At 42.0% G+C, this 24,577-nt stretch overlaps 1 protein-coding gene across 1 annotated transcript; it reads right to left on the reverse strand.

The window, feature by feature from the left end:
* Positions 1-1,226: 1,226 nt before the first annotated feature.
* LOC122115883 (acyl-CoA desaturase 1-like) lies at positions 1,227-20,441 on the reverse strand. Its single transcript, XM_042689467.1, has 6 exons — positions 20,415-20,441; positions 10,571-10,844; positions 6,379-6,509; positions 4,560-4,765; positions 2,642-2,874; positions 1,227-1,434 (listed from the first exon to the last, which is right to left on the reverse strand). The coding sequence occupies exons 1-6, from the start codon at positions 20,439-20,441 to the stop codon at positions 1,235-1,237; spliced, it is 1,071 nt and encodes a 356-aa protein (XP_042545401.1). The 3' UTR covers positions 1,227-1,234.
* Between the last annotated feature and the right edge of the window lie 4,136 nt (positions 20,442-24,577).

The following is a 24,577-nucleotide window of genomic DNA, read 5'->3' on the forward strand; positions in this document are numbered from 1 at the left end:
TTTTGTTGCTTTGTATGTTCCTCCCTCATGGTATAACCCCCTGTTTTCACTGTATTTGATTTTGGTATAATTTGTGGAGGGGAAGAGAAAAAACAAATTGTTTAAATAGGGATACAGTTGACCTATTGCAATAATGAGATGGATGTACAAGATTCTATATTGAAAAGTGAACTATACAATTTAGGTGGGGGGTAGTGTAGTTGAAGAGGTGGAAGGGAAAGGATGGTAGGGGAAAAACATAAGGAGTAGGCAACAATGCTTGAGAAGAAATGTACTCATTACCTTGCTCATGTAACTATAACTCCTCTGTACAGTATTTTCACAATAAAAAAAAATTGGGGGTGGGGGTCCAGCCATGGGGCCCGAACTCTGGGTCTGGGCACTGTCCCTCAGCTCTTCAGCTCAAGGCTAGTGCTCTTCCACTTGAGCCATAGCGCCACTTCCGGCTTTTTTTTTCTTCTACTTATGTGATGCTGAGGAATCGAACCCAGGGCCTCATGCATGCAAGGCAAGCACTCTACCACTGAGCCACCTTCCCAGCCACCCCCCCAAAAAAGATTTGCTGTTGTATTTGGCCATTGCCTGCTCAGCCAGGAAAGAAAGAAAACACACTATATGGAGGGCTCCATTTCTTTGCTACATAGGCTCCCAGATCTGATCTCAGAAAGAATGTTTTTTTTTTGGCTTAATTCCTTCTCAAGATTATCATGACTCGGATTTATACATACTGACTGTCTTCCCTGGGACTTTCCCTGCTTTGCAAGCTCTCTGCCAAAGGAAGTTACTTTTTGCTCCCATTTAACAAAACACATGCTGATGATAATGAACCAACATTTTCCAGAAGTTGTCATGTTTCAAGCATTAGCCACCTTCTTGACCAAGTACAGCTCAAGGAGAGAGATTTAGACTCTAAAAAGGCAGCCAGGCATTGGAAGCTAGACACTAACCAAGCTAGCTCACAAGACCAGCTGCTTGGCTGGGAGGCAGGTGGAGGGAGAGGAAATAAGGACCAAGCATTAAGAAGGCAAATGAATATAAAAGAAGAAAGAAATATTTGTATAGCATCATTAAGGAAAATTGTTGCCTTTCAAACTGAGTAGTTTACAAGAAAATTAGAATGGATTTAGTTCATTGTTTTTAGCATTGATCAGTAGTTTATTAATAAAACATTAATCAGTAGCTAATAGAGCATCTCATCAGATGGCTTTTGGAAAAGGAGCCTGGACCAACAACCTCAGCCACTCTTATAGCTTCCATCTCCAGTTCTCTTAATCCTGGCCAAGATGGAGGCCTTGGGTACTTTCTTCAGGTCATAAGCCAGCCCAATGGCAGCCATGCAGTCAATGAAGAATGTGGTGAAGTTGAAGCTCCAGCAGTACTCACTGGTAGAGTAATCATAGGGGAAGGTATGGTGGTAGTTATGGAAGCCATCACCTAGAAGAGAAGCAAGGGAAGCAGTTAGGGAAAAGGCAGTGTAGGCTTAAAGGAAGGCCATTGTGGTCAAAGAGAAATAAATTGACTGAGTGCAATGATTCAAGAAGCAGAAGAAATAAAATGGCAAGAAACAGAGCTGTAGGAGAGACAGGGAGGGATAAAATGCAGCAAAGACTAGATATAAAGAGAGTAGCAATAGAGACCAAGTAGGAGACTGGCAGTCATTTTAAAAGACCAGTCATATGGCAGTTGAGATTGGGGGGGGGCAGTCATTATAATTATTTATCATGCTGGCCACATCTCAGTACAAATTATTCTGTTCAGAAAAATGTAAGAACTAGCTGGGTGCTCATGCCTGTAATCTTGACTACTCTGAGGTTGAAATCTGAGGATTGTGGTTTAATGACAGCCCAGGCAGAGAAGTCCATGAGACTCTTATCTCCAATAAACCACTGAGAAAAGGTTGGAAGTGATGGTGTGACACAAGTGGTAGAGCTCTAGCTCTAAACAGAAGAAGCTCAGGGATAGTGCAGAGGCCCTAAGATCAAGCCCCAAGACTGGTAAAGAACAAAAAAGAAAGAAAGAAAGAAAGAAAGAAAGAAAGAAAGAAAGAAAGAAAGAAAGAAAGAAAGAAAGAAAGAAAGAAAGAAAGAAAGAAAGAAAGAAAGAAAATATAAGAATATAAGAACCATGAAGCCTAGGTGATTTATTTCAAACATGAATCAAATGTAGAACACATACAATGGTAGAAGGGGCTGAGAGAAGCGTATGAAATCATAGCAAGGAGATTACACACACTTTCACAGTAGCATACTTGAAGTGTATCAACCTGGCTGATATTACAGAATCAGTAAATATAAAATACTCATTGACCTCTCTATTGACCTGACTGTTCTACTTATGTATCACCTGCCCAAAACAAGACTGTAGCCCAACCAGAGGTGACTAGAAAAAGGAAAGCTCAGAATGGTTCAATAGGCATGCCATTTGGAAATGGATTTGGAAGCCTGCAACTAGTGAAGGTGTTATTTTTCCACGTTTTTTTTTTGCAAAAGGTTGCATGACTTTTGAGTACAACCCCATTTTGTAACCACTAGTTTTGTGGTCAAAAATCTAGGGCACAAAATGTCTTAAAAACAAACTTAGCTGATATTGCCAGCTTTTAACCAAATACTGAATGTGGTCATGTTGTACACTGCTCACTTACCAAGAACTCCCAGTGAAAGCAGGACATTTTCACGGGCCTCAATGGTCTTGTCATAAGGGCGATATCCATAGAAGTGAGCAACACTGTTCACCAACCAGGTCATATTGAGGGCTACAACACATCGCAGGAAAGTAGCAACATACAAGCTGTGTCGAAAAGTTTCACCCCAACAATACCAGGGCACTAGTGTGGGCAGGATGAAGCACATTAACAGGACACTGGGCTTGTAGTACCTACATGAGAGACCACACAGTGAGAGATGGACAGAGCATTTTCTCACAAACTTGGATTGCTAAGTCTTTCTGGGCTGGTCTAGCATTCCCTCCTACCCTATGAACACACAAGCCAAAGGATATGGGTGGAAAAGCTTTTGAGAAGACATATTTGTCCTCTCACTTTTCAAGTAATGCTATATGGATGTGTTCAATAAATATTCTAAGATCATCCTATTAGGAATGCAAAGGACAAGGAAAAGAATATCATATCTTGATTTTGAGTGTCTTGGTTTCTTTTGGTTTTATTTTTTTTATTGTTCTTTTCTGTGTGCTGATTCTAGGGCTTGAATTCAGGGTATGGGTATTGTCTCTGTGCTCAAAGCTCACACTCTGCTACTGGAGCCATAGCTCTACTTCCAGCTTTTTGTGGGTCATTGAAGATGAGAGTCTTCACAGACTTCCTGCCTAGGAAGCCTTTGAACCATTATCCTCCTATCTCAGCCTCTGAGAAGCTAAGATTACAGAGCTGAGCCACTGGTACACAGGTAGCATCCTTCCTTTCCAGGAGACTACAGGTCATGTTGATCAAACAGGCAGAGACACATCACAGCCACATCAGCCAAATTATGGACACCTTTCTCTTGCTCAGCAGTGTCACTGGTAGAAAGCATGGCAAATGTCATGCCTTCTTTTCCTGTTACCACCCCTTCGTTCTTTCCTCTGCTTTTTCCTCAGGACATACACTCAAGTGTCTGTGATCACAGCAACTCTCTCCTTCAGGAGGCCCTATTTCCTTCAGTCCCATGCAGACAAAAGCCATTGACATCACAAGAGAATCAATTGCCTGTGTGCCTCAGTCACATCTTCTGTTTGATATCACTATTTCTACATCAAACTGTTTTCCTATCTTGCCACTGCTTCCCTGGTTTGAGCCCTACCTACCATCTATCTTGTGTTTACACTTCTCATCTCCCTGCCTGAATGGTACTTTCACTTTTCTGGAGTGGCCTCTCCAAAACATAACTGACAGAGACACATGAGGCTGGAAAATCTTTGATGACTGATTCCCTGTTGATGACTGAATTAATCCTAAGTTTATATCAAAGACCCCACTGGAGCTATATGTGTCTACCTTTCAGTCCTTTTCCCTGTTATACTGTACTTCAAGCAGAAAGACTGTTTCAGGTACCTGCTTGACGTGTTAGCTCATGCTTTTCTTTCTGTTTGAACTATCTACCCATATTCACAATGCTCTCTCTATGTAGGTCAGCCCAGTCATACTTTGTTCATGCACCTTGACCTCATTTTCCTCACTGGCCAAGTTCTTTTCTTTTGTACCATCCCAGTACAGATAATATTCTCCTTTGTAAAATGGTCATTTTTGATACTTGCCCTAGCCCTCTACTTTACTAGAAACTCAAAGACATCAGTCACATTCATTTTTCTGCCTCTGACTATCCTACTTCAGTGAAATTTATAGTATTTAATTGGTTTCACTAAAATAGCTCAGAGAGAAAGGAACAGAAGAATAAAACATGGCTTTGGGCTTTTAGATCATAAAAATGGTCAAAATGACAATTTTGAAATTTTGAATATGGAATCAGGAAATTATTCAGGTATTGTTACATGTCCTAAGAGAGAGGTAGTGTCACTAAATCCCACATTTCCAAGGCCACACCCCAGTGCTATCCTCCCTTCCTCACCTCCTCTGGAACATCACCAGTTTCTCAGCTTTGAGGTCAGACAGGTCCAGCAAACCACCCTTCTCTTTGACAGCTGGGTGTTTGCGCACCAACAGCCAACCCACGTGACAGAAGAAAAAGCCACGGCGAGAATTGTGAGGATCAGCATGAGTCTCTGTGAACTTGTGGTGTACACGGTGATCTCGGGCCCATTCATACATGTCATTCTGAATGGAAAAGAAGGGAAAACTAGGCCTTAGAGAGATGCCCTCTAGGGAGGATTTGAGTGCCCAGATGTCTGCAAGGGCCCAGAGCTCTGAGCTCAACATCACAGTTCCCAGATTCCCAAGAAGTCATATGGGCCTGGCCTTCTTCTCAGCATTTGCTCCTGACACTAGTGTGGAAAATTAACCTCTAGGTGCCAAGCCCTGGAATAGCACTAATAATTCCTGAAGTTTATCTGATAGCACAGAAGGAGTTTCATTAGCCAAGAACTGCAATTCTTCATCAGGCTATGATGAAGAGAAGGGTACTCTTAGGAGTGAAATCCCTAAGCACAGCGTACAAGCCAGATGGAATGGATCCAAAGGTGCTACTCTCTGGATAAAACTTCAAGAAGTTTCATCCTGATGCTTTCCCACATGATAGGTACCCAACATAGTAACTATGTAATCATGACCATATGCACGTTTCTAAAGTCCTTCTTGGCTGGTTAGAGAGTCTATCCATCTCTCCAAAAATTGTCACTGTGTTTCTTCCTTCCCTTTGTCTCATGAGGACATTGGGAGCCTCAAGAAGAAGTTGTGCAGGCAGGTTGATTAGGCATATGTAGTGAGCCCTTCAGATCTTGCCAAAACAGTGGAGACAAATTTGGGTTCATTTTTCCCTCTTCTCTAAATTAGGCCTCACATAATAACTATAGCTTGGAGAGTTCTTCTTCTCTAATTATGTTAATCTTTCTGTTAAAAGCTTGTTGACGGAATCAATCTCAGTACTTGTTTTAGTCAGCTTGGCATCCCTAATAAGGCTAGTCTACCTCACCTCTTAGTGAGTCAGTTTCCTTATCTGTAAAGTAGGCATAACACTGCCATCTACCACCTCAGACCTAGGTAGAGAGTAAATGAGTCAATCTGTATTAGCTTTTTACCATAGTGTTGGGCACATTATCATTGCTACACAAGTATACACTTGTGTGTGTTTGTGTGTGTATACACATGTGTATATGAATGAGGAGTATATACATGAGCTGGTCATGAAGAATGAACATAGGGCCTGGCTGCTGTCCTTTAGCTTTTTTGTTCAAGGCTGTTTTTCTCTGCTACATGGGCCACAGTTCCACTTCTGGGATTTTGGTAGTTAATTAAAGAGAAGAGTCTACTGCACAAGCTGGCTTCAAACTGATCCTTAGATGTCAGCCTATTGAGTAGCCAGCAGTGTTTGGCTGTGTTCACCCTAGGAATAGACAACTATGACTCTGTGCTACATCACCGTTAATCCCATTATCTTGAGTCCTCAAATAGTCATCCTTACATTTAGGGTTCACCGACTGCCCCAGAAACCTAGGTCAGGGCCTGACTCTTATACTATGCTCCTCTATTCTGAAGGGCCACAATGGCCATGCAGTTTCATAAAACATAGACCTTGGATGAAAATGACCATATACCTGCTGAGCCTTTCCTCTCTACTTCCTTCTCAGTGACTCCAGCTGAAGTGACCAGATGAGACTGGAAAAGGCCATGTCTGACCTGCTGGGACGCCTCTCCAGGTGCCAGTCCCCTTCACTCTATCCTGGATCGTTGATAGGATGGAGACACAGAGCTGAGCCCTGCCAGCTGCTCACCTGGAATGCCATGGTGCTTGCAATGATGAGGAAGAGCCTCAGAGGCAGCCGTGCTTTGTAGGTCCGGTGGCTCCACAGGCGATGAGCCCCTGCTGTGATGCCCAGGCCACTGAATACATAGCACAGAAAAGCTGCCAGGATAGAACAGTAAAGAGTCACCACCTGATGGGAGTATAGCCAGGGGAGGCATGTCAAAACACTCCTGTGATGCCAGAGCCAGCTTCTTTAGACTTTTGGAGATCTACTTTACTTTAACCTTAAGAATACCTTGGGGCTGGGAAGGTGGCTCAGTGATAGAGCACTTGCCTTGCATGCATGAGGCCCTGGGTTCGATTCCTCAGCACCACATAAGCAAAAAGAAAAAAGAAAAAAGCCAGAAGTGGCGTTGTGGCTCAAGTGGTAGAGCTCTAGACTTGAGCTGAAGAGCTGAGGGACAGTGCCCAGGCCCAGAGTTCAGGCCTCAAGACCGGACCCCAAAAAAAGAATACATTGGTCTTGGGCTTCTAACGGTTCACCACTTGAAAATCCATGCTCATCACTTACCCTCTGCTTCCAACAGGGCCTATAAGTTAAGGAATCCCAGGAGATAAGAATGCACAAAACAAACAAAGAATAAGTCTCTCACTCACCTGTAATTGTCAAACCATAGGAATACAGTTCTATCTCTTTGGCCTTTACCTGACTTTCCTGAAGTATTCAAGGCAGAATATCATTTCCAAAAGTGTACTGAATATACTAGTCAGAGAAATTTAGACACTGCTCAATTGAAAGTGCCTTCCACTTCCATTTGCCAATCGGTACAACCCCATTTCAGTATTATAGCAGGCAATATGGCTCCATGAGGAGCCCTCCACCTAGTCATATTTGCATAATGGCTCAAACTTTATTAAAATTGTTTTTTTCTAATTTAATTTAATTTTTTGTGAACATACTGTACAGAGGGGTTACAATTACATGGGCAGGATAATGCGTACATTTCTTATCAAGCATTGCAGCCTCCTCCTTTGTTTACCCTTCACAACCCTTCCCAGCCTCCCCCCCACCCTCCCACCCAATCCTCCCCCCTCCCCCCCCCCCCACATCAACGTTGTAAAGTTCGTTTTCGACATGACAACTTGTACTTCTCATTGTTGCAACAGGTCCACCTGTATCCTTAAACGACTTGTTTTTCCCCATCTCCTTCACAAGTTATACTGACATCAAATATAGTGAAAGCAGGGGTTACACTGTGGGGGAGGGACATACAAAGCAACAAAGAGATAATCTTATAAATGCGTTAGAAACAAATGCATGAAAGAAAAAAGCATTAAAATACATATTAAGGGTTCATTTTCCTAACATCACATTATCTGACCTTTTCCGCTTGACTCATACATATACTAGATATTGCAAATAAGGGAAACCATGGGACCTATGTTTCTTTGGGCCTGGCTTACTTCACTTAATATAATTTTTTCCAAGTTTTTCCATTTCCTAACAAATGGGGCAATGTCATTCTTTCTGATGGAGGCATAGAATTCCATTGTGTATATATACTACATTAAGGGAGCTAAAACAATAGAATGGAAGAAAGACAGCCTCTTCAGTAAATGGTGCTGGCAAAATTGGTTAACTACTTGTAGAAAACTAAAGCTAGATCCTTACATATCACCCTGCACCAGAATCAACTCCAAATGGATCAAAGACCTTGAAGTCAAAGCAGACACTCTGAAAACATTACAGGATGGAATAGGAGAAACCCTAGGTCTCCTTGGCTCAGGCCGAAATTTTCTGAATAGAGACCCGGAAACACAACAAATCAAAGAAAGGTTGGACAAATGGGATTGCATGAAGTTGCATAGCTTCTGCATGGCAAAGGACATAGCTAGCAAGATCAATAGAAAGCCCACGGATTGGGAGAAGATCTTCACTAGCCATACAACAGACAAGTGTCTCATATCTAAAAACTTTATTAAAATTGTTAACATGCTTATATTCTCATATTTACCATACAGCTTGAACAGGGTAAATACTATTAATACTGCATGTCACAGTTGGAAACAGATGAAGTAAGAGCTGTTATTTAGGGTTACAGGGCTAGTCAAAGCGTAGCCATGTTTCAAACTAGATTATCTATCTCTGACAATGGAGGACCCCACGAATGGAATTCTGGAGGCCTTCAGGATTGCCTTCATTCCCTGCCATCCTGAAGGCTTTCAGGCTCAGGAGGTGCCACACATTATCTCTAGGGGGTGAAGGGTCCCTTGGCATATCCCTTTGTTTAGCGGCACTGGGAGGATAGGATGAAGCCTTTGTTAACAATTTGTAACTTATGCTGGGAAATCATATTGAAACAATAGATTGTGGTTATAGAAGGCACCAGACAATTTATAAGTTATCCTCCTCTATTGAAGCAAGAATAGATTTCTAAACAGCTTTCTCTCCTCTTCCCCTATCTCCTTCGTTGTACGCTGTCCTTCATGATCCCCAGGAGTGCCATAGGATCAGTAATATCCTAACAAAAGTTCTGGCCACAATTCTGGAGATCTAGAATTGAGACCCAGGTGATATGTGGCCTGGCCATGTAGTGATTGATATCATCTTCCCACATGCAGTACTACACCGGTAAGTAGGAAAAGTACAGTGAAGTCAGATCTCTGTAATCCTCAGGAAGGAAGGAGCTTGATTCCGGAAAAATAGAAAAACCCTCAGCTCAAAGCCAAGAAATCATATACAATTGTTTCATGCTGCAAACATATTGGTTCTAAAAGAACATGCAATGCCCATTAGCAGCAGAATTGGAACCAGAGCCCAGGCACTAGGTGCCTGTTCTATTATTTATCATGTACCCAGCTGAAGTCACTTATATTCATTCTCTGTCACCAAGGAAGTACTATCAATGTCCACACTGATTGTTATGCCATATCTCATAGATTTTTCCTGAGAAGTGGGCTGGAGAGGTTTTACTTTCAGACCCTTAATGATGTCAGAACTATTTCTCAGCCCTGCCTGAAGGGCTCTTCTGAACAGCTCCAAAAGTAAGGGGACAAAGCAACTCCAAATCTAAAATTTTTCAGTTTCCTTTGGGATAAAAAAAGAAAAGCACCTAAAGTCTAAAGGAAAAAATGTCCAATGTTAGAACTCAATCCTTCCTTTTTTTAAACCATAGAGGAAATTTGAAATCTACATTTCACATAGAAACTCTGTCAACCTAGTCACTCATCAAAAAGCCCTGATCAAGAGTAGAATAAGTCAGCATTTTAGCTCTGTGTACCAATTTCTGTCCAAAGTCACAGCAGATCCACAAAAGCAACACACCAATAGGCTAGATGCCCTAGCCTTAATTCTAAAGTGGTATTATGATTACTGTACATTTTCCAGGGTGGCTAATCACAGACTGGTCAAACTAGGAACTTAGTGAGTCCTGAGAGAGTGTCTTGGCTGGAAGGGACTTGCCACTGATGAGCCTGTTTGTGAAGAATCTCCTGGGAAGAAGGGGTGGAGAAGGAAACCCATATTTCCTCTGGATCCATTATGCTACAGCTCATAGTACATAGTACATCTCACAGGACACCAGTAAAAGAACATAAGTGTCCCTGTACAACTCTTGAACAATACACACACTAATTTTTACTGGTTTATACTTGAAGTTTGCTTCAGTGGCAATGATGAAACTATGTAACCAAAGAAACATAGTCTAACATGTTTGCTATCCTGTACTTGGTGCTCAGCAAAACTGTTTCCTGAGGATCAAAGATCTCAGTGGTATTTTTCCAGGACATTGGAAAGATTTCCCAAGACAAAATGCAAGAATCAGATCCCATCATCTAGAATACATAAAAGGCTCGGGTGGCAATAGTACCTACCTCCTCACTGACCAGTCCTATATTAATACCATCCAAGACAGCTACCTACTAATCCCCTCACATTGGACTGTTCTTCTTCTTGTCTTCTGGAGAGAAGACACTAGACTCCACTCCCAGACTAGTCAGCCTCCCTGGAAACAAAGACAAATGGCTGGAAACCCAGACTGAGAGGGGATGATGTCCTCTGTGGATCCCAATTGCATCAGGCTCTATTCCAGCTCAGTCAGCCTCCCAGGTACCAGAAAAACAGCTGGGAAACCAGAGGGGACACTGTCCTATGTGGGACCACACCTCATTAAAGACGGAAAAAACCTGGGCACTGGCTCAGGCTGAAGGGAGCTGCTTACCCCAGAGCCAGGTGTAGGCCTTGCAGCCAGGAACCAGGGTGATCCCATAGAGGGCTCCCAGGTGCAGCAGAGCCATGAAGATGATGTTTCTCCACACATACTCAAACTTGGGTGGGGGGCCCACCTCATCCTGGTAGGTGGGGTCATAGATGTCCTCTTTCATTTCGGGGCGGATGTCTTCTAAGTGGAGGGTCATCTTCTTCAGATTCTCTCTTCCATTCTTCAAGTCCATAGAAAGAGGTGCCGTGATGGTGGTTGTAGAGGAATCAGAGATCTACAAGGAGAGAGCATAGTGTATGAGGAGAGAGCAGATTGCCTTGTAGGTGACTGGGAGCACTGGGCTCTGTGCTGCACTGTGGTTAAGCTACAATAGAGGCACAGACCTTGCCCCAGTGCTTTAGGTAACAAGATTAAAAGAGGAAATCTGTCAAAATTATGCAGGTAGATGATGGTAAATCCTCAAGGTGAATGGGTGCAACTCAAGTGATTGACTCACTGCATTTTCTTTAAACTTTGTGAAAGTTGGTGAATCAACTGCTCTATAATTCACATTTTCACCAAAGGATGGCAGTAGATCAAGTATGCTGAAGAACTTCACTGTCTTCCTTGCCCACAAGTCATCCTGAATGAGGAACTTAGACTGTGGCAAATCCTGGAAAGAAGGAAGGAAGGAAGGAAGGAAGGAAAGAAGGAAGGAAGGAAGGAAAGAAGGAAGGAAGGAAGGAAGGAAGGAAGATATATGTATGTGTATGGAAAGCCATTGTTTTAGGCTAAATTCCTACACCAAGCCCTGAGACTAGACCAGGCCCAAAGCAATCGTTCAGTCTAAATGTCTGATCTTCAAAGACAAAGTTTTGCATAAAAGAGGAAGTAGCAGTGTATTCCCCTCAACCTAATAAATTCCATGCCTTACAAAATAGCATCCTACAGCAACTTGATGTGAAATCATCATATTAAAAATAATAAACCAGTTTTATTTTGCTTTTCAGGTAGTGTTCTTAAAGCTCTACTGCTTGGTAAACAATATAAATTAGTATAAATCATATAAAAAAACAGTGTTTTTGGCTGGGAAGGTAGCTCAGTGGTAGAATGCTTGCCAGGCATGCATGAGGCCCTGGGTTCGATTCCTCAGCACCTCATAAACAGACAAAGCTGGAAGTGGTGCTGTGGCTCAAGTGGTAGAGTGCTAGCCTTGAGCTGAAGAACTGAGGGACAGTGCCTAGGTCCAGAGTTCAGGCCCCATGACCGACAAAAAATAAAATGAACTAATTTAAAAAATTAAAAAGAAAAGATTAGGAATATACTTTAGAAAGCAGTATGAGGGTTCCTCAAAATACTCCACATAGAGCTCCCTTATCCCCCAGCAATCCCACTTTTGGGCATTGGTCCAACCAATCACAAACAAGGCTATACTAAAGCTACCAGCACAACTATGTTTATTGCAGCATTATCCACCATAGCTAAGATAATAAACCAACCCACCTACCCCTCCTCAACAGAAACAGAGGATTTAATATTGTTCTATATATTTGTTTTTGTTGCAAGTATACTCAAGTTTGGTTTGCTCTTTGGCTACTCTGGTTTCCATTTAGCAGAGGTTACCTTCTGCTGTACCCAAATAAACTCATTTCACAACTCAGATTCATGTTTTCAATGATAAACTACTTCCCACAATAATTCCTTTGAAAACTAAAAAGTGTGACAGAGTATATGTTGTAAATCATGTAAATTGTTAGATAAAGGACTTCAGAAAATCATAGTGAAGTGATTTTATTTAAGAAATGCTGAGGGAGATACCGGAGGAAGATGGTAGAGGAGAAGCTGGAGGCTAAACAAACTGTCACATAGAAAGCAGGAGAAGCTGGAGAATAAACAAGCTATCACATAGAAAGCAGTTTTTAGCATTCCAGTGAACAGTCCTAGGCTAGATAATCGCACCAAGTATGGCATCGTAGTAGAGTTCAGCCAAAGAGGAAATATCCAGGCAGTTTGGCCAAAGAGACAGATCTGAGCACTTCCCAGTGTCCGTGGTAGTGGTGGCAGTGGCTGCTGCTGTGGCTGCCATATCAACAGAGAGAGCCTGGGACAAAGGCACCAGATGTGGTTTGGAAGCAGATTCTACTAACCACCAGCAAGAACTGACAAGGAGCAGAAATCTTCATCCTGCTGATCACAGGACCACGACAGCCCGGAAACCAAGAAACCAATGTGAGTAATCCAAAGACATTCTCACTCCTTCTCACAGAGCAGTGGTGGGAAGTAGCCCCTTCCCCACCACCAGAGAAGAACTCCATCTTTGAATCTGACAAAGGCCCCTTGAGCTGGTAGCTCCAACTCAGGCCTTGGAAGAAAACAATAGGAGCCATTCAACAGGTCACAGGAACCTGACATGACCTGACCTGACAGGCTCAGCTCCACACATGGGAAAGTCTCTCTTCCCAGGCTGAGAAAGCTCTGACCCCGGAGGAGTGACTTTCTTCACTGGGTAAACAGAGGCTGCCCCTCCCCACTGCATCCTAAGCAGCATGCCTACCGAGTAGCAGGAGGGGTAAAAGACAAACAATTGAAACTCAGTAAACATAAATCCTGAGAATGGCTCCAGGCTGGGCTCTGTGAGTGTCTCAGGAGCTAGCCCCTCAGGGAAAAGCTACTGATTGGTTGATAGGCGTCAACCCTACCCAGAACCTAGCCTTGTCACAGCAACTCCTAGAGGAAACAGCCATCTCCCTCTTTTGTGATACTCAAAGCAGATCTCCCTCCCACTGAACTAGCCTGGGAGGAGAATCACAAAGTCCTGGGTAAGGCAGAGCTTTTTCTACCTGCTCAAACAAACTGACTTAAGAAACCAATCAAGCCACAGGAAAACCAAACACCACAAGCAAACCAGAGACTACCAAGAGACTGGTTACAGACACAGGGGAGATACAAGATCTTCCTCCTCCCCCCCCCAAAAAAAAAAATTCAAAGAAATCTTTTTCTACTTAATTTTTTCTTAATTAAAAAAACTGTGTTCTATTTTTTTCTTCCATAATTTTTATTTTAGGTGTGTGTGTGTGTGTGTGTGTGTGTGTGTGTATTTTAAGTCTCTTTTAACCTTTTGATCTTTTTTTTGGTTTTGTTTGTTTGTTTTTGGCATGACTTAATTGCTGTTCTGCTCATCTCCAGATATATACTCATTGTTGATTATTAGACCTTATCCTTCATTGTGTACATACCTAATTCAGAAAGTGATTATTCAATTCACAACCTCTTAGGTTTAACTTCTTTAATAGCAGTATTATTTTTTTACCTATATAATTTTTAAGTATTCTATTTCTAATTTTTTTATTTTTTACTTTTTCATTTTTCCCTTTTATCTTTCTCCTCCTCTCATTCTATTCTGTTTTTCAATCAGTATTATTTCTTTATACTTACATAATTTTTAAGTGTTTCATTTTTTTTTTAATTTAAATTTTTGTATTTTTTTTTCATTTTTTGTTTCTTTATCTCTATCCTTTCATTCTGTCCTATCCATTTCCCTCTCTGAGATTAGGACTTGGTTAAATTCACTCTCCTTTTATCTCTCCACATCCATCTAATCCTATTTTTCCCCACAATTCTCCCTAAACCTATTAATTTCTGGTCTGCTGAATCCCTCTTTGATGTTCTTAGCCCATTAATCCATAGTTGTTGAATAGATTGTATCTGTTGAACTAGATTGTATCTGCAGCCATTTTGATTGTGCAACTACTATAAGACTCTGGTTGATGCTTTTTTTAAAATAGTGTTCTAGCATGAAATTTGTGTTACTTTCATCCCAAATGAGCAGAATAAGCCAGAGATACACAAGAAAAATGGCAAGTCCAATTATCTCAACTCCCACTCATGATAATCAGGTGACAGAACAGTTAATGAATAATCCAGTTGAGAGTTCCCAATAGACTCTACAAACACTACTGGTAAACATGGTGAATGAAATGATTGAAAACCTGCAAAGGACTCAGTGTGATCCTGATAGGGAGCAAGATGAGGCTAACCAAAGATTAATACAGGAACTTCATGGGCATGAGGAGTCTAACCAAAAATTAATACAGGAATCTCATGAACATGAGGAAGCTAATCAAAGATTAATACAGGAATTGTGTGAGCAGGTTGAGAACAGTCAAAGAGAAATACAGGAATTGTGTGAATGTGAGGAAGCTAATCAAAGAGTAATACAGGAATTGAATGAGCAGGATGAGGATAGACAAAGTTATCAATAGAGGCATTTATGGAATCCATAAACAGACAGCTGAAGGAATCCAGGGAGATCACAAAGTGAATGCTGAATGGAGCCAGTCAGAAGGAAAGAGAGTCCAATGAAACCATAACCAATCAACTAAGGGATTGGAGAATAAATACTGAACTCCAAATTAAAGAAGTAAAGAAGTCCATACAAGATCTAAAACAAAGCTCCAACAAAGAATTTGAAGCCATCAAAGCTGACCAATTAGAAGGAAAGGAAATAAAAAACAAAGTAGAAAGTCTTGACAGTAGGTTAGACTATGCAGAGGATTGAATCTCTGGGATTGAAGATAGCCTAGCTATTATACAAATAGAACATACAATTTCCAAGACAAATCCAAGAAATATAATAGATCTATTCAAAATTTAGAAGACACCATCAGAAGGCTGAATCGGAGGATAATGGGTGTAGAGGAGCACTTAGAGACAGAAGTTAGTAGTCTAGGAAATTTACTTAACAGGATCCTACTAGAGGATACAAAAGGATAGGCCTATTCAGATCAAGAAGCTTTTATAACCCCAAATAGACCAGAACAGATAGGACATCTCACCAGCACATTATAATCCACACAGGATCAATTCAGACCAAGGAAAGGCTCATTAAAGCTGAACATTAAAGGAGAAAAGATCTATCACCTATAAAGGGAAACCAGCCAGGCGCTAGTGGCTCTTGCTTGTAATCCTAGCTACTAAGGAGGCTGAGATCTGAGGATCATGGTTCAAAGCCAGCCTGAGTAGGAAAGCCCGTGAGACTCTTATTTCCAATAAATGACTAGGAAACCACAAGTGGCACTGTAGCTCAAGTGGTAGAGCATTTGCCTTGAGCTGAAGAGCACAGGGATAGCACCCAAGCCCAAAGTTCAAACCCCATGACCGACAAAAAAAAAAAAAGGGAAACCAATTAGAATAACCTCAGATTTCTCAGCAGGGATAATTAAAGCAAGAAGAGCCTGGAATGATGTGTGCTGTGCCCTAAAGACAACAACTATCAACCAAGAATACTGTACCTTGCTGAACTCTCCTTCATAATGGAAGGTCAAATAAAAACCTTCTATGCCAAAGAAAAACTGAAATATTATATCTCCACCAAACCAGCCCTACAAAAGATACTTAAAGATGTCCTACACATAGAAAACCAACAAGAGCACAATAAAGACCAGAAAGCACACCCAAACTGAGAATCAAAGAACCATAGGAAGAACCCAGTTGTCACAGCCCCCAAGAAGTTGGATAACATGGCAAGAACTACTAAATATCTCTAGTCCTATCAATATTAATAAACTTAACTCTCCAATTAAACATCATAGACTGTCTAGTTGGATTAAAAAGCAACAGCCTTCTATCTGCTGCCTTCAAGAGTCATATCTTGCCCATAAAAACAAACATATTCTGAAAGTGAAAGGCTGGAATAAAATCTACCAAGCAAATAGTCCCCATAAACAGGTGGGAGTTGCAATCCTAATATCAGATAAAATAGACTTCAAATTAAAATTAGTGAGAAGAGATAAAGAAGGTCGCTACATACTAATTAAAGGATCTCTCCTTCAGGAGGATATTACAATTCTAAATATCTATTCACCAAACAATGGAACACCCAAATCTATCCAAGAAACACTGCTTTCCCTCAAATCTCACATAGATCCAAAGACATTAATTGTTGGGGACTTTAACACAGCACTATCCCCACTAGATAGATCAACTCAGCAAAAACACAACAGAGAAACCACAGATCTAAACAACTGCATAGATCAACTAGATTTAACAGACATCTACAGAATATTTCACCCAGCAGCATCAGAATGCATGTTCTTCTCAGCAGCACACAGAACATTTTCCAAAATAGACCACATTTTAGGTCACAAAACAAACGTCCAAATTCAGAAACATTGAAGTTATGCTCTGCATAACTCAGACCACAAGGGAATAAAATTTAGAACTCAACACCAAAAGCCATCAAAGAAAGTCCTGTAATACAGGGAGCTGTACAACACACCAGTGGGTCATGGAAGAGATTAGAAAGGAAATTCAAATGTTAATGATATTCAACAATAAGCACACCAATTACAAGCTCATATGGGACACAGCAAAGGCAGTACTCAGAGGCAAGTTTATAGCTCTGAGTTCCTACATCAACAAATTGAAGAGATCTGAAACCAACAAATTAATGAGACATCTGAACCTCCTTGAAAAAGAGCTAAAACCCAATCCAGTAGACAGAAAGAAATAATTCAAATTAAAGCAGAATTGAATGAATTAGAATAAAAAAAAAAACCTAAAAAGAATCAACAAAACAAAGAGTTGGTTCTTCAAAAAAAATGAACAAAATTGACAGACCCTTAGCAAATCTTATCAGAAAAAGAAGAGAACACACCCAAATAAATAAACTCAGAAATGAGAATGGAAACATCACCATGGAAACAACCAAGATTCAGAACATTATAAGGGAATACTTCTCAAATCTTTATGCTAATAAGTGTGAGAATCTGGAAGAAATGGATGATTTCCTAGCAAATATTGACATGCCAAAACTAAACCAAGATGAGTTAAACCAACTTAACAGACCCATATCAAGCATTGAAATAGAAACAGCAATAAGACACCTTCCATCTAAGAAAAGCCCAGGATCGGATGGATTTACAGTGGAATTCTACAAGGTCTTCAAAGCAGAACTCACACCAATACTTCTCCAACTCTTCTATGAAATTGAAAGAGAAAGTTTACTACCGAACTCTTTCTATGAAGCCATTGCAACCCTCATCCCAAAACCAGGCAGGGACACATCAAAGAAAGAGAACTATAGTCCAATTTCTTTGATGAACATCGATGCAAAACTTGTCAACAAAATTTTGGCCAATCAACTTCAACAATTCATCCAAAAAATCATACACCACAATCAAACAGGATTCATTTCAGGAATGCAAAGCTGGTTCAATGTACACAAATCAATTAATATAATTCACCACATCAACAAGAGCAAGGATAAAAACTACATGGTTATCGCAGTAGATGCAAAAAAAAGCATTTGACAAGATTCAACACCCCTTTATGTTGAAGGCTCTGGAAAAAGTAGGAATCCATGGAACATCCCTCAATACAATAAGGGCTGTATATGACAAACCACAGCCAGCATTATACTTAATGGTGAAAAACTAAAGCCATTTCCTCTTAACTCAGGAATGAGACAAGGATGCCACTCTCTCCACTTCTCTTCAATTTAGTATTAGAATGCCTAGCTACAGCAGGAAGATAAGATGCAAACATAAAAGGGATCCAAATAAGGAAAGATGGAGTAAAACTCTCCTTCTTTGCAGATGGCATGATCTTGTATTTAAAGAACCCCACGGACTCCACTCCCAAATGACTCAGGCTGATTCAAAACTTTGGCAACATATCAGGGTAAAAAATTAATCCTCAAAAAACAATGGTTTTTCTGCATGCCAACAATGAGAAGAGTGCAGCTGAAATCAGGAAATCAACTCCCTTTGTAATAGCCCCACAAAAATTAAAATAACTAGGAATTAAGTTAACTAAAGAAGTGAAGGACCTCTATGATGAAAACTTTAAAAAAGAAAATCAAAGAAGCAGAACTTAGGAAGTGGAAAAACCTCTCATGCTCCTGGATTGGAAGGATCAACATTGTGAAAATGGCAATACTTCCTAATGCTATCTACAAATTCAATGTGATACCTATCAATATTCCAACCTCATTCTTTAATGAAATAGAAGAAGCTACCCCAAAATTCATATGGAACAATAAAAGACCCCAAATAGCAAAAATGATCTTTAACAGAAAGAATAGTGCTGGAGGAATATTAATACCAAATTTCTAACTCTACTACAAAACCATAGAAATCAAAACAGCTTGATACTGGCACAAGAACAGACCTGAGGACCAATCGAATAGAATTGAAAACCCAGAAACGAGCCCACAGACCTTCAGCTATCAGTCTTTTACAAGGCAGCTAAAAAAAATAGAATGGAAGAAAGACAGCCTCTTCAGTAAATGGTGCTGACAAAATTTGTTAAACACCTGTAGAAAACTAAAGCTAGATCCTTATATATCACCCTGCACCAGAATCATCTCCACATGGATCAAAGACCTCAAAGTCAACACAGACATCCTGAAAACATTACAGGAAGGAATAGGAGAAACCCTAGGTCTCATAGGCACAGGCCAAAATTTTCGCAGTAGAGACTCAAACACACAACAAATCAAAGAAAGGTTGGACCAATGGGATTGCATGAAGTTCCAGAGTTTCTGCATGGCAAAAGACATAGCTAGCAAGATCAATAGAAAGCCCACGGGCTGGAGAAGATCTTCACTAGCCATACAATGAACAAGGGTCTCAGATATAAAATATACTTAGAACTCAAAAAAGTAAATCCCCCAACAACAAATCCTCAAAGAAACAACTGCCCAATAAATAAGTGGGCTAAAGACTTAAAGAAAACTTCTCTGAAGAGGAAATAAGAATGGCCAATAGACATATGAAGAAATGCTCAACTTCTCTAACCATAAGAAATTGCAAATCAAAATAACACTGAGATTCTACCTCACCCCAGTTAGAATGGCTATAATCAAGAACTCTAATAACAACAGATGCTGGAGGGCATGTGGTCAGAAGGGAACCCTACTGCATTGTTGATGGGAGTGTAAACTTGTTCAACCACTTTGGAAAGCAGTATGGAGGTTCCTCAAAAGACTCCACATAGAGCTCCCCTATGACCCAGCAATCCCACTTTTGGGCATTTATCCAAATGATCACAAACAAGACCATACTAAAGCTACCAGCACAATTATGTTTATTGCAGCATTATTTACCATAGCTAAGATATGGAACCAACCCAGATGCTCCTCAGTAGATGAATGGTTCAAGAAAATATTATATATATGTATGTATGTATGTATCTATCTATCTATATCTCTCTATATATATACATGGAGAGACAGAGAGAGAGAGAGAGAGCTAGTATCAAACCCTATATATAAAGAGTGTGCCATAGCAATAGGCAATCTGATAACCAAGATAACTGCCACGTGACATACAGATGGATAACATATATAGCATGAATATTTTGAGCAAAGGGAAGATTCTTCTAAATAAGATGAAGTAGTGAAAGAAGGTACCAGTTACTGACAGACTAACTTCCTTTTTACCTCCTTAGCTCTATTTTGCATCACTATTTTCCCTCTTGAGTCACTCTCTTCCATAGTTATCTTGGATCTAGGAACCACAGATTGCCAGATCATCAGCTGCATGGCAAGGAAGGAAAAATACCCCAACATCATCAGCAAGCCTCACAGGACAAAACTCAGGATTATGCAGTTGCTCAAATGGAGCTATAATTTCTGTTTTGAGGAATGGAAGACACCCCAATTCAGGGAACAATCAAAGTCAATTAGAGCTGTAACAAATTAGTTGCAGTTATGATAGTTGAAAGTTGAGCCAGGTGCTGCTGGTTCATACTTGTGATCCTTATTGCTCAGGAGATTGAGATGTGAAGATTCCCAACAACTACTTTGCTACAAACCCAAACTGAACTGCAAACATGGCTACAGAGCCACTTCTTGGAAACTTACCTTCTCTTGCAGCAAGGGCATAGGCATTTTGGTTCCAGATACCGGGAAACCTTTCCCAGGACTGAGGCTGCAGACTGGAGCGTGGTACTGCCAGGACAGAAGATGGCTTCTCCAGAGCCTGCTGGTGTGCCACAACTAGGTGCTGTACTCAGAGCCCTTCACTCTGCAATATAGACCACATCTTTATGTATGTATCTCTCTAAGCTGAGGAGTGACCAACATCCTACATAGCCCACACACCTTTTATCCACTGCCAACAAGGGCAAGGTGAGAACAGCTGGCTGTCAAATCATCTCTCACCAGCGATGAGAGTGGTAGAGGAGAGATAAGAGAAGGTGGAGGCAGGCAGGAATTAAGCCAAGGCCTAAAGATGTTACCAACACCTACCCTACCTCTGTTCTTGCCCTGAGAAAATTCTGTCACCTCTGGCACATAGTTGGCCAAAGAGAATTTATTGTCACCTCTACCAGACATTTCCCCTGGCTCAGTGCAATCTGTTCTCTCCAATACCACCTCTATGTTCTTTCTCCCACGCTTTTCTTCTAGGCTTCATTCCCACAGGCTACATATGCTCACCCTGGCACTCTGGCCTCAGAGGATACTATGGAGATTCCTTTCTTGATAAGAAAGAAGACCTCCAGTGAGGGCTAAGTCCAAGCCTAGAGATTCCCTGGGAACATAGTGAAGGTTGGGCAGTAGGACAGTTACACAGGAGAATGGGAAAGCCATGGTCCACCCACCATGGTGCCTTGGTTCCATGGTGTTCCTCCCTGAGGGAAGGCGCTGGTTATCTTTCACTGTGTGGCCCTTGTTGGAGAAGAGGCCAATGCAGTTGTCCAGGTTTCCCACATGTATCTGTCCATACTATGCACAGAATGCCCCCTGATCTTTTTACTCCAACCCTTCTCTCCTGTGTATCCTGTATCCAACACTGAAAGAAAGAAAAAGGGAAAGACAGAGACACACAGAGAGAAAGAGAGACATGCAGAGTGAGAAAGAACTCAGGCCTGTGTACAGGCATGGGTATGTGTCTAGAGGAGAGGCCTCAACTGTGGTTATGGCTACATATCTTGAGGATATAGTGGCAGTCCTGCAGTTCAGAGAGTAAGTGTGACTGTGACATTTCATGTCACAAGGCAGTGTGTGATAGGCAGGGTGTATGATAGCCAGGGAAACTGAGACATGGAGCCAAAGTCTTAGCAATCAAACATGGCTGGAACATTCTGTGGTGGCTTGACTGGAAGGATGGCCCTGTCTAGATTATAGTATCTCTCTCTCTCTCTCTCTCTCTCTCTCTCTCTCTCTCTCTCTCTCTGTCTCCTTTACCTCCCCTCAAGTAGAGTCCTCCGAGTAACCATCTCCAGAGTGGGAATCAGCCCTGTACCTTAGTTTACACAGACACGGCAGACCCCGGCCCTGAGCCTCCAATGATATGTTGATGAACAGAAAGGAAGTCCTTGCTCTGACACTGTTTCCAGGCCATTGTGGAGATGAGAGTGATGTGTCCCATCTCTGCCTTTGTGGTAGTGCTAGTCCTATTGGCTAGGAGTACCCAAAGGAGCTGCTAGTTGGTGCCCAGTGTCTTGAACCAGTGCCTTCCTCTCTCCCTCAGGTACAAGAAATACATCTAACCTAGTCTTGCTTCCTCTGGACATTCTTTCTTCTTTCTTTTTTCTCCCTTTCTGTTTCTCCTCAGCCTACCTTGTTGTGACCTACAGCCTTCCCCCGTCCTACAGTTACCTCATGTGCACTGATATCACCCTTGCTTTGCACTGACATAACTTGTACTGACCACATGGTGGCAAGATCCAGAGTCAGCTGTCCATGGCCTAAAAGTGTTTCCCAACCAGAAATGTGTCTCCCATCATTCTATCTATGCCAATGTGCCTCCCTAGTGATTGAGTGTTGACTAAGCCTCCTCTGTGTCCACTGGATGGCCAATACTCCCTCTGTGTAGGGGAATAGAAAATGTACTGCTGTCATCCTGGAGAATTCACAGGTTTCTAAGAGACATGGGACAAAGCACAATAGCAAACTATGCTAGCCAGTATGTGATGGGCACAAAGTAAAAACAAATAAACATACTATATTGTATTGGGTAGGAATGTAGGGAAGGGAGAGGAGCTCTCAATAGAGGCCGCCTTAGAATTCGTCTGACAAGAGTGCAGGTCTGAGACAGAGTGATGTGGGAATATTTTAGCTTCTTATGTGCACTGTGCTACTGGCTCTGACTTCTTTGCAGGCTCAGGTTACTGAGGTGGGGGATGCTGTGATGGGAATATACAGGAGCCTGACATCTCCTAGATGCATGCAGGTATTTGTGTATCTTCCATGCACAAAATAGTAATTCTTTTTACATCCATAGAAAAGACATGACATCTGGGCCCTGTTTCTCCTGATCCCACCTCTAACCACTCTTGTTCCATGAACACATCCTGGCCATAGACACTTTGGAACCTGGTCCTGACCCTTGGGAAGGGCATGTCTGAAAAGCCTCCTAAGCCAGTTAGAGGCAATTTCCTTTCACTCTCCTGTCCAACTATACTTTCCCTCACATCTCTCCCTGTTCAAGAGGGAAAAGGGAGGTATCCCAAGCTAGCTCTCAGCCTTGCTTTTGTCATACAAGGAAAAAGTGAATGCAATCTTGGGGCATTTCCAGGCTTTCCTCAGCTGCTGCCCCAACAGGGGGTTTGTCTGGATTCCCTTTTTTACTTCCTGCTTCCCACAGGTCCTAGATTTGAAATGCCATCTTGACTCAGAGCTGCTCTTTTGGAATGCTTGGTTTTTCCCATGACCTTCTTCATGAGGCAGCTCAAAGAGAAGACTGCATTCGTCCCTGCAGATCTGCCAGGAAGAGAGGAGCCATGTGCACAGCTCCATACTCTGTAGCCCCTTATCCCTCCTCAACTCTTCCACCCTCAAGAACACTCCCAGAGACCAAAGAGAGCTTGTCTAATCTTTACGACATAACAGCATTCCTGTCCACTCATTTTATCTCCACAAATATCTGTTTATTACAGACAAGGGTCAACATGTTCCTGGTGCTCAAGAGGTGTCTACCTGTCCTTCTGAGCTACATGGCAATGATGTGCCTTGTTCTTGGCATGAGCCACAGCTTCACTGCTGAGTCTGATGCCAGGAGAGGGTTAGCTGAGAACAGAGTCTCAAAGAAAGGGATCAAGCCTGATGCCCACAGCTTCACTTCCTGCCAGAGCCTGTGGGTTGGAGCTGAAGTCAACAGGTAAGAAGTCAATCTCGTTTTCCCCTTCATGATGTCGAACTACAAGTAAGAAGCAATCAGAGGCAGAGATGTGGAAGGACTGAGACTGGCATGGAGAATCCGTGTATCTGGCTTCTTTCAGTCCAGAATCCCATTCAGTCAGAAGGATGACCCTTTGCTCTGGTCCCTGGGGAACAATTAAGAAAGGAGTGAGGTCAGCACAGGAAGTAAGGGGTGAGGAGCCAATTGTGCCCTCTGAGAGTTGGAGAGCAGCCAGGGTACTTAGTAGAGGCTGCCTTTTCTGCAAAGGAAGGCATGGAGGCCACAGGGAAGAACCTCCCAGACTTCCACCTACAGAGAGAGTTATTGACTGACCGCTCACCTGGGGGGCTGCCTTTCCCAGCACTGCTTCCTCATGGTCTCACTAACTATTTCATAGATTCTACCACAGTCACACAGCCAGTCTCCTTTCCCCAATCTTACTCTCTGATCTCTGATTAGGCTGACTGACAGCCTGTCAGCAAAGCTACCCCTTCCTCCTCACCCCCTGCACTGAGTTGTTTCACAACTGTTTCCTCTGTGAAAGTTTTGAGTACTCTGTAGTCTGTGTTTCCTGCCTAGAGCACCCAGCTCCACAGCAAGGGGTTTAGGCCTCTTGAAAGTCCAAGCCTTGTGGGATAGGATGGCAAGGCCAGGCAGGAGCCTTCCCAGGTACTCAGAGGGTATGATTAACAGAACAGAGCTGTTGACCAGACTGAGAGTGCCCAGCTTTCCAAACTGGTTTGTGGGCTTTTCCTTCAGGAAAGAGCTGTGGCTCCCTGTGGATGGAGGTGGGACCAGGGTCATGCTGCCACCCTGTGACTGTGGCAGGGAGGGAAGGAGTGGAGACTCATCAGAGCCCTGGATCTGAAGCTAGATTTGACTGTAAGTTCTCTGTCTGTCT

The sequence above is a fragment of the Dipodomys spectabilis genome, unplaced genomic scaffold (assembly GCF_019054845.1).
Source record: "Dipodomys spectabilis isolate Male_0828 unplaced genomic scaffold, ASM1905484v1 ptg000125l, whole genome shotgun sequence".
NCBI lineage: Eukaryota > Metazoa > Chordata > Mammalia > Rodentia > Heteromyidae > Dipodomys > Dipodomys spectabilis.